Raw genomic sequence first — 17,262 nt, 5'->3', positions numbered from 1 at the left:
TGTTGGTGTGAAAACATTTAAAAATTAACCCCCCAAAAGGCAACTGGGGTCACATCTATCCTATTTTAAAACAGCAGCCTAGATTTTTTTTAATATAGAAGGATAATGTATCAAAATATTTCGTGTTCCATCTTGCACAAGAGTGGGGCAAGTTTTCACGCTTTCCTATAGAAAAAGTTGTTAGCATATATTAATGTGCTCCCAGAGTCTTCCTTCAGCTTTCTGAAGCAAATAAGGAGACCCTTCTGAAACAACCAAGGGATGGGCATTTTTCTCTCTGAAATAGATTTGCTCTCCCAGCTAAAAGTTTGTATGTTAACCATCCCTGATGTTACTTAAACCAAAAACAACAACAACAAACAAACAAAATAGCATAGAAAATACCAGAGCAGAACAACAGCCATTTAAAGATCCAGGAAATGATCCAGAGACATACACTCAGGGGTCTATCTGTGTTATTCCTTAATTATTTCTTACAAAAAGGTTGGAATCTCAGCACTGCCACTTGGGCTGTAATCAGTACAACTCAGGCAACTTACTCTGATTTTATTTTTCCTTATCTATAGAGGTAGGGTAATAATACATAACAATTGTTGTTTGGAAGCTTAAATGAAATTATATATGTAGGGCTTCCCTACTGGCGCAGTGGTTGAGAGTCCGCCTGCCGATGCAGGGGACACGGTTTCGTGCCCCGGTCTGGGAAGATCCCACACGCCGCAGAGCGGCTGGGCCCGTGAGCCATGGCCGCTGAGCCTGCGCGTCCGGAGCCTGTGCTCCGCAACAGGAGAGGCCACAACAGTGAGAGGCCTGCATACCGCAAAAAAAAAAAAAAAAATCTGGTTTTCAGAAAACCTCCTTTCAGTCTTTGTCCCATCTGCTTTCAAGTGGAGTAACTGATGCCTTATCGAGGAGACATCTATTCTCTGTGGAAGCTAATGAAGACATTAGAGTAGAGATGGACCAAGACAAGGACTTAGCCAGCTCTTCTAGGGCCTGTTGCAGCATCCTGTGTGAATGCAGATCGGGGTTCTAATTGAAATTCATGATTATGTAGGTTCATTTTTAAGCAAAGTGTTCTCTGTCTTTGAATTGGCTGCTAGGAAGTTCAGCACTGCCCTCCACCCCATCTTTGCAAGCGTATAACATTTTAAAACGACTTCCCCTGGTGGTGCAGTGGTTAAGAATCCACCTGCCAATGCAGGGGACACGGGTTTGAGCCCTGGTCCCGGAAGATCCCACATGCTGCGGAGCAACTAATCCTGTGTGCCACAACTACTGAGCCTGCGTGCCACAACTACTGAAGCCCACACGCCTAGAGCCTGTACTCTGCAACAAGAGAAGCCACCACAATGAGAAGCCCACGCACTGCAATGAAGAGAAGGCCCCACTTGCAGCAATTAGAGAAAGCCCGCATGCAGCAACGAAGACCCGACGCGGCCCTAAATAAATAGATAAATTTATTTTTAAAAAAAAAAAACAGGTTTAAAATGAAAAGGGCATTCTAAGCTTCTGCAACAACTTATACCAATCCTTCTGCCCCTGTTCAAGTCTTCTGCCTCAAGTCTCGAGGATTAGCAACTTTCAACTGAGTGAATAAAATCACTTCATATATACTTCACATCACTACCATCCGGTTTTCTCAACTTGAGATCCAGATATAACTGCACATATCAAGTAGTTTGTAACAAGATAGCTGAGTCATTAGAAAGGATCATTTACTGTGTAACAAAATTACATGTTTCCTTTCATTGCTATTTCAAAAGTTCCTTGAAGGCCAAGTTTGGCCCTCTGAGGAGAAATAAGAAAACTTCTTTTCATTCTTTTTCAGTCTAAGAAAAGGAAAATTGGTAGATTCACATTTTAAGGATTTTTATAGAAAAAAATAGGTCCTTTAATACTTAAAAAATTTTTGTCATGGAAGACATGTATATGTACATGGTTCACATTCATTCAACAAACATTATCAATTAAATGCCAGACTCTACACACATACTTCACTGACACTGAATGGCGTTGACTATCTTCTATAGTTATTTGTAAAATGATGTAAACATAAGATACAGAGACAGGCATGAACAGTAACATGATACACAACCACAGGTCTGGATGGAAGCAAAGTCTTGTTGGTGTGAGTGGCCCACTCTATAACCTGGAGATGCACTTTACCTGTCGAGACACTGAGCTGCCAGACAGGCAGTTGTCAGAATCTCCTTGATGTGAGTCAGCCAGTTGGAGGCCTCCAATCTACTGAGCCATCGGTCCATGTTATGTGTTTGGTCATTACAAGCTTCCACGAGTTTGATTAAGCTCTCCTGAAGAATGTGATACCTTTTAAAAACAAGAAAAAGTTAAAAAGAAGAAAGAAAGAAAACAGAACATAGAACAATGAAGGAAGAAACCAAATCAAAAACTCAGCCTCCAATATATATCCAAGGGCAAAAGCAGCTCCAAATACTATAAAAATATTTACCTTGCTATATAATAACTTATAGGGTTAAAGACTGAAAAACTAATATTTAAACATGAGTGTGAAATGCTTAAAATGCCTGCGATGGTAAACTCTTCCTCAACTGAACAGATTAAACCCAGTTTGCATAACTGAATTATCTGACTGAGAAGAGGGCCACAGCACTGCTTTTTGTGACAGGTCACAAAACAGCATCACTAACATCTGTGTCCCGTTCCCACAGAATCAACTCTGGACACCTGTACTGTCACAGCAGGGATGCCCAAGGCCAGCTCAGATCCCATTGTTTTATTAACTCTAACTCCTACCCACTCACCCACCCAGAAGCAATTATAAACCACTAATTGCAAGCATAAAGGAGATGATATAGGTAGAGGAAACAAGGTGTGAAAATAAGTGTGTATCAGGGAAATTAAATGTCTAAGTCTTTTTGACTTAGGAAAATATAATTATGTGTAGCATATCTTTTCAGTAAGTTTGGTGACTGCTGATTTACAAGTAGAGGAGCAGACCTCATGGTGATGAAATTTCAGAGCTAACAGAAAAAATGCTATCTGATCAAAACTCACTTCTGAGCATCCACCATAAGTTTTCTGCTTATCTTATAAAACACAAGGACAGGGCTTCCCTGGTGGCGCAGTGGTTGAGAGTCCGCCTGCCGATGCAGGGGACACGGCTTCGTGCCCCGGTCCAGGAAGATCCCACATGCCGCAGAGCGGCTGGGCCCGTGAGCCATGGCTGCTGAGCCTGTGCGTCCGGAGCCTGTGCTCCGCAGCGGAAGAGGCCACAACAGTGAGAGGACCGCGTATCGCAAAAAAAAAAACCAAAAAACACAAGAACAGGATATCCAGCCAATTTTTGACTCAAGTTAATATGAAGGTTCATTTGAAAACTTGTGATTTTTGAACAGCTAAGGGCTCACCCACTCTAAGTATCTTCAAATAAGAGTCCAGTACTGTCTCCCAAATCTTTTACCTCTCAATGGACTTATGAATCCGCCTCCACTGGGGATAATGAGCTTCTTGTTCAAAGCCGCCTCCTTTGGCTCTAGCTTGCTGAGCTACGTTTAGAGGTCGGGTGTCAATGATGTAGCCACGCTTTCCTGCCCTGAGGGTAGCATTTATCAGCTTCTCATCTTCTTTGCACCGTCTCCCATTTGTGCCAGTGAGTGGCTGACCACTTCGCATAATAACCTACAAGGACAATAGAGTCTAAAATTTAACAGTAGCTGCTTTTTAAAGTTTCTGAAAGCAGAAATGAATTAGCTACATTAAGAGTATCTCAAAAAACAATTCTATAAAGAGTAATGTACCACAGTGTTCATTGCAGCTCTATTTACAATAGCCAGGACATGGAAGCAACCTAAGCGTCCACTGACAGATGAATGGATAAAGAAGATGTGGCACATATATACAATGCAATATTACTCAGCCATAAAAAGAAATGAAATTGAGTTATCTGTAGTGAGGTGGATGGACCTAGAGTCTGTCATACAGAGTGAAGTAAGTCAGAAAGAGAAAAACAAATACCGTATACTAACACATATATATGGAATCTAAAGAAAATGGTCATGATGAACCTAGGTGGGGGCTTCCCTGGTGGCGCAGTGGTTGAGAATCTGCCTGCTAATGCAGAGGACACGGGTTCAAGCCCTGGTCTGGGAAGATCCCACATGCTGCGGAGCAACTAGGCCCGTGAGCCACAACTACTGAGCCTGCGCATCTGGAGCCTGTGCTCTGCAACAAGAGAGGCTGCGATAGTGAGAGGCCCGTGCACCACGATGAAGAGTGGCCCTCGCTTGCCACAACTAGAGAAAGCCCTCACACAGAAACGAAGACCCAACACAGCCCAAAATAAATAAATAAATTTATAAATAAATAAAGACCCCTGTTCTCTGTTTAAAAAAAAAGAACCTAGAGGCATGAAGGGAATAAAGACGCAGACCTACTAGAGAATGGACTTGAGGATGCAGGGAGGGGGAAGGGTAAGCTGGGATGAAGTGAGAGAGTGGCATGGACATATATACACTACTAAATGTAAAACCAATAGCTAGTGGGAAGCAGCCGCATAGCACAGGGAGATCAGCTCGGTGCTCTGTGACCACCTAGAGGGGCGGGATAAGGAGGGTGGGAGGGAGACGCAAGAGGGAGGGGATACAGGGATATAAGTTATACGTATAGCTGATTCACTTTGTTATACAGCAGAAACTAACACACCATTGTCAAGCAATTATACTCCAATAAAGATGTTTAAAAGAATAAAAAAATTGTGTCACTTTGGAGATGAATTTGATCCTAAAACAAAGAAATGTTTCTATGTATTGACAATAGTTAATCATTGTAAAACAAAAACAAGACTTGCACTTTTACACGATTTTTCTTCCTACTATCTCAAAATACTTTCACATAATAAATTATAGTTCCTCTTTAAGATCAAATATTACAATTCATTTAGTCAGTGAATTAATTATCCAGCAGATCTGGGCCTGTAATTTAGATAATGATAACAGCCTACACACCAGGAAACTTTGGCTTCAACTACATAAACTTAGGGTTGGCAGGTTTTATCAAGAATTATAAAGAGAAAAGGCACCGATGGTAAAATAAAAAAAATTTATGTACTATTTTTCTTGTTTCGGGAATCACTTTCAATATCTTGAAAACTACTTATTTATTCTTTATTCTCCAGTGGCCTTCTTCCAGTATTCCAGGACTTAACCACTTGACTCCAAAGACCAAACACTACATACTTTGAAGTCTGCTTTTGAAACTTTTCTCAAGAAATCAGTATCTGTTATACTGATCTATTCCCTGGCGAATGGTTTAGAATTATTTCAAGCTCGTCCCATAATACAGAGGTCCCCAACCCCCAGGCCGCAGACCGGTACCAGCCCACAGCCTGTTAGGAACCAGGCCTCAGAGTAGGAGGTGAGTGGTAGGTGGGCAAGCGAAGCTTCATCTGCCGCTACCCATCACCTGCATTACCGCCTGAGCCACCCCCCATCCTTTCAGTGGAAAAACTGTCTTCCATGAAGAGTCCCTGGTGCCAAAAAGGTTGGGGACCAGTGCCATAATACATACTGTTATCTTAACTACCCTGAAATTTAACATAAGGAAGGTCATCCAGAGGATGACAATGGCTAACTCTCAGACTGCACTTACCATGTAACTGGACGCAATAATATATTTTATGAGTTGTTAAAATGCTTTATGGTGAACCCTAGTGAAGAGAAATACTGCTGAGCAGGCAAGATAGGTGACCTGATTTCTAGAAATCCCTTTATCCTAAATATCTACACTTGACTTACTACCAGGGGAAAAAGGAAAATGGAAGATAGCTATAACTTACCAACTCATTTACTATTGGATTCAAAATGAGAAGCAGAGTTTACTGACAAAGAGAAAATAAGAGGAGAGAAATAAACTTCGAAAATATTTAGGAAACGAACACACAGTGAGCACTTGCCTATTCAATTCCTGACTCCTGTGTTTACTTAAGTTGTGACTAATGACATGTGTCACTCTTTTCCCTTCTGAAAATAAAAACGTCTGTTCAATTTACCTTTCACAGGAAAATCTGGTGAGAATAATTAAAATAAAGTATCATACCATTATTCCGGTCAGAGAAATTTATTTTTCTACCTAAGAGTGTTCATTTTAAGTATAAACTAAACATTAGCTCCCTTTGTACTGAGTCCTAAAGATACACTTCTTTGGGCTTTTCTAAGGTTAAGCAGCATCATGGAAAGAATTCAAAGTCATGTCCTGATCACAGAAAACACTCTACTCCTGATTCCCTAAAGCTTAAATAACAGAAGTCCCAGCGGGAGAGACTAATCACTTCAATGAACAGGTACACAGAAAAGGGGAACATTTCTAAGAACCTCAAATCAAGTCTTCCAGTCGATTAAGCAGTAGTATTTATTGTTCACTTACCATTCCATTTTTTTTATGATAATAGCTGAGTACTGGGAAGCGTCCTCCATGTCGAAACGTAGCTACCTTCCGAAGAGCTTCATCATCGATGGCTTTGGGCACTATGACAATTGGTGGGTAAGAGGGGCAAACAGCAAATTCCTTATTGACATAGCTTAACCTCCATTCACTGGTCTGAAAAACACAAAATACTTCAAAGCTAAGCAAGTATCTCAATGTCACAAAATAATCTGAAAACTTTTAAAGCTTAGAGATCAATTTTCATACAGTGAAGAAGCCATCTCACAGGAATTTAATAGAAGGATACCTAGCCCATACTTAAATACTTCCACAGAAAAGGAGCTCCACTCTTCAGAGCCAGCTTCCTACAGTGCTAGGTATCCCTAGTTCCTAGAAAGTTCTTCCTCCTACTAAGCAAAACTTATTGCTCTGTAACTTCCTCTATTGTTGTTTACTGTGATTTCAGTACAAGTTCCCCATTTCACATGACATCTTATGGAATATATGAAAGAGTTGTTTCTCCCTTAGTCTTCTATTCTCCAAGTTAAATATATTAAGCATATTTATGAATATCAGGGCCAACATCATCTCATTCCTTCTTGTCTTGGTACCATTTACTTTGTTAATGGTACTCTTAAAGTACAGCAACAGGAAGACTAAAACTCCAGATGATGCTTAACCAGAACAGAACACTGCTAATACTTACATCAAACCCCTTGCTCATTTCTGTTATTTAAAAAAGGAGAAAAATGAGGAAAGACTGTTAACATCTCTCTTAAAGCAATAACAACTTAATACTAAGAAAGATTATACTTAGAAGTCAATGAAATAATTTCAAACTCAGTATGCTGAGAACCAAAAGTACACAACATAAAACTATCAAATGACAACTTATTTCTAATATCAAAAATGAAAATCACTTAAAGACTGTAAAAAGCTTTGCACTGCAAAAAACAAACAAAATTATATGTATGTAAATTTCAATATGTTCCTATAAATCAGAGTTGCCCTAACATGCTGGCCATGGCTTGTAGTATCAGGAGGATAAACCAAAGCATGTTTGATAAATGTATTTTAAAAAAAAAATCCTTTTACAAGATACAATATTTTTTAATTAAATTTTTTCACTGTTCAGTTATTCACATTACTAATTTAAAAGACAGTTTCTAAAAAATTATTTTTTAAAAAGGAAGTTACCTGTTTCCTGCTCACACATCATCTAATTCCCTTTCCCCAGAAGCAACCATTTTCAACTCTTTCAGCTGTTTTTTGTTTTTTTTTTTTTAATTTTTGGCTATTTTTCACAATTAGGTATTACTTACTGATTTCCTACTCCAGAGAATGCTATGATTCTTCATTGACCTGCAATGCCACTTCTTTCATTGACCTGCAATGCCACTAACTTTCCACACGTTGGCCTCTCTATTCTGTCCCACTTGTCTAGCTGCAGCAAGTCCATCCATGGCTTTTAGAATAAACTTTGTATTTAGTAGGCTAAGTCTCCTAGAATCCTCTTCCCTCCTTCTTGCTCTTCAAGAGAACCTTGGTTCCCCTTGATCCTTTGCTCTTTCATGTAACTTTTATCAAATTCCACTTAAAAACCCACTGGTGTTTTAATAAGATGGCACTGACTTTATAGATTGATTTGGAGACATCTTTATAATATTTAATATCCTTGTCTATGAGCATAGTGTCCCTCCACTTTTCAAAGCTTTCTTAATTTTTCAATAAAGTTTTAAAATTCTCTCAATAAACATCTTTCATATCTTTTCTTAGATATACTCCTAGGAACATTATATTTTTACGGCATTTTAGTTGTATGTCTTCAAAATTATACTTGGTGTAGAGAAATGCCTACAATTTCAAGATTCTTTCAGTTTCCTATGTAGAGAAGCATATAATCAACAACTAAGAGCAGGGACTTCCCTGGTGGTCCAATGGTTACGACTTTGCGCTCCCAATGCATGGGGGCAGGTTTAACCCCTGATCAGGGAATTAAGATCCCACGTACTGCATGGCCAAAAAAACCCAACTAATAGCAATTTTGCTTCTTTCATTTCAATCCTAATACCTCTTATTTTTCCTTTTTGTCTTCCTGAGTCAGCTATGAGTAGCAATGGCAGGCATCTTTGTCAAATGAGAGATTTGCTTTTTGTATATTTTTGTTTTTGTAGCTACCCTGTATCAGATTAAATAAATTCCTTTCAAATCCAACTCTGCTAAGAGCTTTTATCATAAGTAGATGTTTAATTTTATCAAATTGTTTTTTTCTCTTCTAATTTTGTTTCACCATGTATGTAATTTGTCTTTTCTCTTTGGTTAATTTTGTGATATTCTCTTTGCCTTACTGTTCGATAGCTGAACTCAATACATCTAAGTAAAAATTTCCTTTTGATTATCCTACATGGTGTTTGCTGGGATACCCTTGTGCATCTTTGCAGTCCATACCTTCCCCTCCACACCCAATACTAGGAAATCACTAATCTGCTTTCGGTCACTTTTAGTGTCTTATCTAAGAAATCTTTGGCTCATCTATGGTCATAAATATTTTCTCCTGTGTTTTCTTCAAGAAATTGTATACCTTTAGCTCTTATGTTTTGGTCTATAATATATTTTGAGTTAATTTTTGTGGATGGAAGTAAAGGTCTAGATCTATCTTTTATCAGTCCAGTTGTTCCAATGCCATTAGTTGAAAAAAACTCTCCTTTACCTATAGAATTGTCTAGGCACCTCTGGCAAAAATTGACCACAAATGGGAGAGTTTATCTCTAGACCCTCTATCTTGTTCCATGGATTTATATATCTATCCTTAAGCCAATATACCACATTCTCTTGATTACTGTAACCTGATAGTAAAATTTCAAATCAAGTAATGTAAATAATTTAGCTATTTTTTTTCAAAGTTGTTTTGGCTATTCTAGTAACTCTGCAGTTCCATATAAATTTCAGGATAATCTTGGCAATTTCTACAAAGACATCTATTGGAATTTTGATAGGAGTTGCACTGAATCAATAAATCAATTTGGAGAGAATTAGCATCTTAATGAGAGGTCAGCAAACTATAGTCCACAAGCCAAATCCAGGCCCCTGCTTGTTTTTGTAAATGCAGGCATACCTCAGAGACATTGCAGGTTTGGTTCCAGACCACTGCAATTAAGTGAATATTGCAACAAAGCGAGTCACAAATTTTTTGCTTTCCCAATGCATGTAAGTTATGTTTACACTATACTGTAGTCTATTAAGTGTGCAACATCAATATGTCTTAAAAAAATAAAATGTACATACCTTAATTTTAAAATATTTTGTTGCTAAAAAATGCTAACCATCATCTGAGCCTTTAGCAAGTCATAATCTTTCTGCTGGTGGAGGATTTGAAATATTTTCAGAATTACCAAAATGCAACAGAGACATGAAGTAAGCAAATGCTGTTGGAAAAGTGGCACTGAAAGACTTGCTTGACATAGGATTGCCACAAACCTTCAATTTGTAAAGAACACAATATCTGAAAAGCACAATAAGATGAAAATGCAATAAAATGAGGTATGCCTGTAAGATACTACTGGAACACAGCACCACCCATTCATTGATATATTATCTATTGCTGTAACAGCAGAGTGGAGCAGCTGCAACAAAGATTTCATGACCCTCAAAGCCTAAAGTATTTATTATTGGGTCCTTTACATAACTCAGCCCATTACTGACTGATCTTAACCATACTGTCTTCCAATCCATGAACATGTGTTTCTCCTTTTATTTAGATGTCCTTTAACTTCTCTCAGCAATGTTTTGTGTTTTCCAGTGTATAGATCCTGCCCTTTTGTTAAATGTATTACTAAGTATTTTATTCATTTTAAGATTGCTTATTGCCAGTTAGATTTTGTACACTTGTACCGAGCAACCTTGCTAAACTTATTAGTTCTAGTTATTTTGTTCATTTCTGCTCTTATTTTTATCATTTCATTCTTTCAAGTTACTTTGCTCATTTTTTTTCCCCAGTTTCTTAAGTTGGAGCTTAAGTTGATTTTAGACCTTTCTTCTTGTTTTATATTAGCACTTTAACATTATAAGTTTCTCTCTAAACATTGCTTTAGCTATATTCTACAAATTTTGATATTATCATTCAGTTCAAAATATTTCCTAATTTCCTTTCTGATTTCATCTTTGAGTTACAGATTATTTACAAGCATTTTGTTTAATTTAGAAATACTCTGGGTATTCCTCGATACCTTAGTGTTAACTGATTTCTAATATAATTACTTTGTGATCAGGGATTATATACTGTATGGTTTCAATCCTTTTAGATTTATTGATATTTATTTAATAGCCCAGCGTATATTCTCTCTTAGAAAACATACCATGTGCTCTTGCATGTTGTTTATTGTGCAGAAGTTGGGAAGTAGTATTCAATGAATATCAGAGAGTGTTGTTCAGATTCTGTCTCTACTTGTTTTGTTGTTGTTTTTAGTTTAGTTGTTCTATTACTTGCTGAGAGGGCAGTTTAAACAATCTACAATCATCACAGAATTGCTTATTTCTTCATTTCCATCAATTTTGGCTATCAGGCATAAATATTTATTTTTATATATAAATCATTATGTTGTCCTGATGAATTTTATTACTATGGAATGACCCTCTTTATTTGATAATATTCTGTGTCTTGAAGTTTTTTTTTTTAATCTGGAATTAATAAAGCTACTTCTTTTTTATACTTATTATTTTCATGGCACATTTTGCCCACCCATTTATTTTCAATCTGTCTCTTTATATTCAAAATGCATCTCTTGTACACAGCAATATTTGCATCTTGCTTTTTTCTTCTTCTTTTTTTGGCCACACCACGCAGCTTGAGGGATCTCAGTTCCCCAACCAGGGACCGAGCCCTCAGCAGTGAAAGCCTTGGAATCCTAACCACTAGGCCACCAGGGAACTCCCTTGCTTTTTTCTTTAATTCATTCTGACAGTCTCTGCCTTTTAATTGGAGCATTTAGCTCACCAATATTAAATATCGATACAGCTGGATTTTAGTCTAGCATTTATTTTCTGTTTGCCCCTTCAGTTTCTATTGCTGTTTCTTCTTTCCCACTTTCTTTTGAATTATTTAAATACTTTTTAGAATTGCACTTTAATGTATTAATCTTTTAATTATATCTCTTAACATTTTTAAGAAGTGACTGCTTAAGACAATGGTTCGCAGCTAGGGGTGATTTTGCCCCAAGAGAACATCTGTCAATGACTGAAGACTACTGGGGTTGGAGGAGAAGAATGCTACTGGCATCTAGTGGCAGGCCAGGGATACTGCCAAACATCCTACAATGCACAGGACAGCTTCTCACAACAAAGAATTATCTAGCCCAAATGTCAACAGCGCCAAGTTCAAGAAACTCTGCTCTAGGGATTATAATATATATTGTTAATTTAAATATTAGCCCACATTACGTAATATGTAAAAACCTTGAAGCTGTACTGATCTATATCCATTCAGCCACACTACACCCAGTCATTTTTAATGACAGTTTCCATACGTAATATGTCTACATATACTATAAACACCACAAAGGCAATGCCATAGTTTGTTTTTGTTTTTTTAATAAATTTATTTATTTATTTTTGGCTGCATTGGGTCTTCGTTGCTGTGTGCGGGCTCCTCACTGTGGTGGCTTTTCTTGTTGTGGAGCACAGGCTTCTGTAGTTGTGGCACGCGGGCTCAGTAGTTGTGGCTCACAGGCTCTAGAGCGCAGGTTCAGTAGTTGTGGTGCACGGGCTTAGCTGCTCGGCGGCATGTGGGATCTTGTCGGACCAGGGCTCGAACCCATGTCCCCTGCACTGGCAGGCAGATTCTTAAACACTGCGCCACCAGGGAAGCCCCCAATGCCATTGTGTTTCCCTTAAGTAGTCATACATATTGTAAAGACACTAAAAAGAAAAAAAATAGCTTGTTATATTTACCTAGAATTTACCATTTTCAATATTCTTCAATCATTTTGAGTATTCAGGTTTCCCTCTGGTATTATTTCCCTTCAGTCTGAAGAACTTCCTTTAACATTTCTTATAGTGAAGGTCTCTTGGTGACAAATTCTTAGCTTCTTTTTATCCGAAAATGTTGTCTCACCTTCCTCCTTGAAAGATACTTTCACCAGATACAGAATTCAGGCTTGATAGGTTTTACTCCTTTCAACACTTTAAAAGTTTTGTCTTCTAGTCACCATGATTTCTGATGAATAGTCCACAGTCATTTGAATTGTCTCTGTGTATGTAATGTGTTGTTTTTATCTGGCAGCTTTCAAGATCTTCATGTTATCATGGTTCATTGACAGTCTGACTATGATGTGCCTAGCATGATTTTCTTCATACTTATCCTGTTTGGGGCTTGCTGAGTTTTTTGAATTCAGAATATTCACCAAATTTTTAGTTTCTGAACATTATTTCTTTAAATATTTTTTCTACCTATTCTGTCTATTCTCTCCTGGATCTGTAATTATATATATACTAGATATTTTGATATTGTTCCACATATTCTTGAGGCTCTGTTTATTTTTCCATAATTTCTCTTCTCTCTGTATTTCTCCAAATAATTTATATTGCTCTAATTTCAATTTTACTGTTTCTGTCCTCTGTCATTTAGCCTAGTGAATATTTTATTTCAGATACAAATTTTTCAAAAAATGCTGAGTTCCATTTGAGTCTTCTTAATGTTTTCTATTTCTCTGCTGAGGTTTCCTGTCTTTTGTCTCATTTTAAGCATAGTTTCCTTTATGGAAAGTTGGGCAGTTTAAACAGCTGCTCGAAAGATCTTGTACGATCACGTGAACATCTGAGTCATCTTGGGGTTGGCAACTGCTGATTGTCTTTTGTTTTTTGCAAAGAGCCCAGCTTTTTGTGTTACTAAAGAAGTTTAGAGTCAAAAAAATCAAAGCCCATGTCATCATCAGACTCTTCAGATTCTTCTTTCTTTGCTTCTACTTTCTTCTCCTCAGCTGGGACAGCACTGGGGGAGGGGGCAGGACCTCCTGCTGGGGCAGCACCAGCTGCTGGGGCAGGTCCACACTGGCCAAAGCATTTGCAAACAAGCCTGGCCAGAAAGGTTCAACATTTACACCTACTGCTTTAATGAAGGCATTGATCTTATCCTCCATGACCGTCACCTCAGTAGTGCAGGATGAAGGCCAAGTAGATGCAGGCGAGCTCCGAGACGGAGGCCATGGTGTGGATGAGTGCTAGCCAGGTGCTGCCAGGAGCGATGCTAGTCACCGGATGAAGTGAGGGCTGCACCCCAACGCGGCCTTAGCTTCCTCAGAAGGACCAAGCACCTTAGCGGCAGCTGAGGAAAGGGAGCTGATTGTCTTTTTTCTTGAGAACGGGTCATAATATCCTGGCTTAACTTTGGACTGTTTCCTGGACATCGTGAATGTCCAGAAACTGAATTCTATTACACATCTTTGAAGAGTGTTATGGTTCTGTTTTACAAGGAAACGGCTTGTTCAGACTTAAACTGCAAACTCTGTAACATCTGAGGTGCACGGCAGCTCAGACCTTAGCTTTCACTGCTCCCAGTCTCTCCCATGCAATCATGGGTCAAGAGTCAGCCAGAGATTCAGGGTTATATACAGAATCAAGGTTCCCCTCCTCTGGCTCTCTGGTTCCCCAAGCCCTTCCTCCCACCAGAGAGAAAGTGGGCTTTTCACCAGAATGTTAGCTATCCTATACCATCAATGCCATAATTTCACTGACCTCAGGACAAGGCCCGCAAAATAGGAAATTCACTCTGTCATTCACTTCCTCTAAGTTTTCACTCCCCTCTAAAATATGCTGATTTCTGTTCACTTACCAGAGCCTCCAAGTAGTAGTTTTCTGTATTTTATTCATAGTTTGTCATTGTATATCTGCAGGAGGTCTTGTCAGATAGAAGCTACTCAACCATTACCTTATCATCATCTTTGTTGTATATAATTTCTGAAGTAGTAAATTGGAGGAGTACTGATATACTATATATGTGTATTTCAGCAAAGTATCTGAAATAATATTTCATGATATCCTAGAATAAAGCATGTTAAAAGGGGAGGAACTCTTAAAGATCATTTGTCCAATACTTTCATCGTGTAGACTTGGAAACTGAGTCCCAGAAAGTCAAGCAGCCAACATATCTGGGATGCAACATAAGATATCTTGATAGCTAGTTTTAGTACTCTGTCTTCTCAATACCATACATCTCTTTTGGATATAATAGAGAAGAAGGGACTGGCTAATACTATTTAGAAAGTTTTTTAGATGGTCAAAAAACCTTACTCAACGAATACTGACTGATTAAGTGATATATGTCTACGTGGCAGAGGATTCCAAAGATATATAGAAGGCCTTATTGTCCTTTTGTCCTATCCATATTCATTTGCTCAACAAATATCAACTGCTTGCCAATCATGTGCTAAGAATACAGTAGATACCCTGAGAAAATCATAATTCAAAAAGAGTCATGTACGACAATGTTCATTGCAGCTCTACTTACAATAGCCGGGACATGGAAACAACCTAAGTGTCCATCAACAGATGAATGGATAAAGAAGATGTGGCACATATATACAATGGAATATTACTCAACCATAAAAAGAAACGAAATTGAGTTATTTGTAGTGAGGTGCATGGACCTAGAGTCTGTCATACAGAGTGAAGTAAGTCAGAAACAGAAAAACAAATACTGTATGCTAACACATATATATGGAATCTAAAAAAAAAAAAATGGTTCTGAGGAACCTAGGGGCAGGACAGGAATAAAGATGCAGACGTAGAGAATGGACTTGAGGACACAGGGAGGGGGAAGGGTAAGCTGGGACGAAGTGAGAGAGTGGCATGGACTTATATATACTACCAAATGTAAAATAGATAGCTAGTGGGAAGCAGCTGCATAGCACAGGGAGATCAGCTCAGTGCTTTGTGACCACCTAGAGGGGTGGGATAGGGAGGGTGGGAGGGAGATGCAAGAGGGAGGAGGTATGGAGATATACGTATATGTACAGTTGATTCACTTTGTTATAAAGCAGAAACTAACACACCATTGTAAAGCAATTATACTCCAATAAAGATGTTAAAAAAAAAAGAATACAGTAGAGAATAAGAATGACATGTATGTTTCCCACCATCCTAAAGTTTATATTCTAGCAGCTTGTATCGTAGACCAGAAGAGAGACAATAAACAAACAATGAATAAGAAGCTTTCACATTAGTGACCCCCTCCTTGAAGCTCGCTCTTCCCTTTGCTTTTTCCTCCACTCATCCCTTACATGGTTCATCCTTGGCCCCCTACTTACTTTAGATGCTTTCCCGCAGCAATATCAACTTCTCCCCATGGTTCCCACAATGTATACATTGATTATGCTCAATATTTCATTTTTAACACAGATCTCGCAAATAAGCTCTAAACTATCTCTTGTACATATTCAATGACATGTACCACACAGGCCCTTTGAATTTGCCATCCCCACAACTGAACTCAGCTCATTCCCTGTCAAACATATTTCTCTTTCTGTCTTTCCCATTTCAATGGTAAAACCTAGATGCCACTGCCTGTTTTACCTCTCACATCCAGGGAGTGACTCACCAACTCCTTTTAATTCCACTTCCTGAATCCTTCTGCACTGTAATCACTCTGCTACTGATCCAACCATCTACTTTATGTTATTACAGTATCCGATTAAGCAGTTTCTCAGCATTTTGCAACAGAACTGACTTTCTATAACACAGATCTAATAATTTCATTTCCCCTGTGTCTTGTGGAAATTTTGTCAGCACTTATTTTATTGTATTCAATTACTTAGATAATTATTAGACTTTGAACAATTAAAAGGAAGGGACCATGCTTTGCTTATCTAAAATTTCCATAATCTAGCAATAGTAAGCAAATACCTCAAATCAAGGCATTAAAGATGTTCTCATTAAATCTGTGGATTACAAAATTTGCAGGAATTTAAAACAGAAATTCAAATATACAAATTGCTTAAATAATTAGCTAACCCCAAAAGGAAATGCCTACGAGAAAAAAATGTTGAATATAAGAATGAATGAATGGACAAACAAACAAAAAGGCAAGGAGGATCCCTTAACAACACATGTATAAGGATGAAGGAATTTTAGTTTATTTCGTTAGTGATTTAATTCTGAAAAAGGCCAATGCAACTTTGGGGTACAGTAAAGTATCAGTAATAGTTCCAATCTACGCCAAATGTTACGGGTACCACGTTTTAAGAGAATCAATGACAAACTGAAGGCCTTGCTGAGGAAAGCAGCCAGGACAGGGTGGGGCCCTGAGTTCAGCACTATGGGAAAAGGCTGAAATAAATACTGATATTTAATCTGTAGAAGAGGAAACTTAATGGGGACATAAAAGTTCTTAATTTGAAGAACAATTCATAGTAGAGGAATAAGACAACCTGAAAAACACAAGACAACATCAGAAACATGGGGTCTAAGTACAGGGGAACTTCAGCTTGGTATTAGGACTGTTCCCATCTGGGACGTTACCATGTGATTTTGCAAATTCTCTTGCACTAGAGATTTCAAGCAGAAGCTGGACAACCACATCGTGGATGTGTTAGCACAGTGGATTTCTGCACAGAATAGGAGACTGATTTGAATGTTGGCTTGTTGAATGTAGACTTAGACTGGTTCACCTATGGCACCTAACTACAAGATAAATCATGAGCAAGTCATTTATACAGACGTTTCTGGATAATCAAGAAAATCATCCAGACATCTCCCTTCCAGATCAAATTCTGACTGCCATTTTCCACCTAGGAAGTAACTAAGGATTCCTCTAAGGTAGCTGTTAGCTAGTAGTTAATGGATACAAAAGAAAAGCATCATGCATTTAAG

At 38.2% G+C, this 17,262-nt stretch overlaps 1 protein-coding gene across 1 annotated transcript in view; it reads right to left on the bottom strand.

Moving 5' to 3' along the window:
• MTMR9 (myotubularin related protein 9) overlaps positions 1-17,262 on the bottom strand; it is an 85,832-nt gene that overhangs the window by 42,484 nt on the left and 26,086 nt on the right. The window contains exons 4-6 of the mRNA XM_060155787.1: positions 6,403-6,576; positions 3,443-3,660; positions 2,167-2,328 (exon numbers count right to left, since the gene is read on the bottom strand). Coding sequence (XP_060011770.1) covers positions 2,167-2,328; positions 3,443-3,660; positions 6,403-6,576 — 554 coding nt within the window. The remainder of the gene's footprint in view (positions 1-2,166; positions 2,329-3,442; positions 3,661-6,402; positions 6,577-17,262) is intronic.

The sequence above is a fragment of the Lagenorhynchus albirostris genome, chromosome 7, assembly GCF_949774975.1.
Source record: "Lagenorhynchus albirostris chromosome 7, mLagAlb1.1, whole genome shotgun sequence".
Classification (NCBI taxonomy): domain Eukaryota; kingdom Metazoa; phylum Chordata; class Mammalia; order Artiodactyla; family Delphinidae; genus Lagenorhynchus; species Lagenorhynchus albirostris.
Note: the sequence above shows the minus strand (reverse complement) of the source record. Positions and strands in the feature narration are given on the sequence as shown.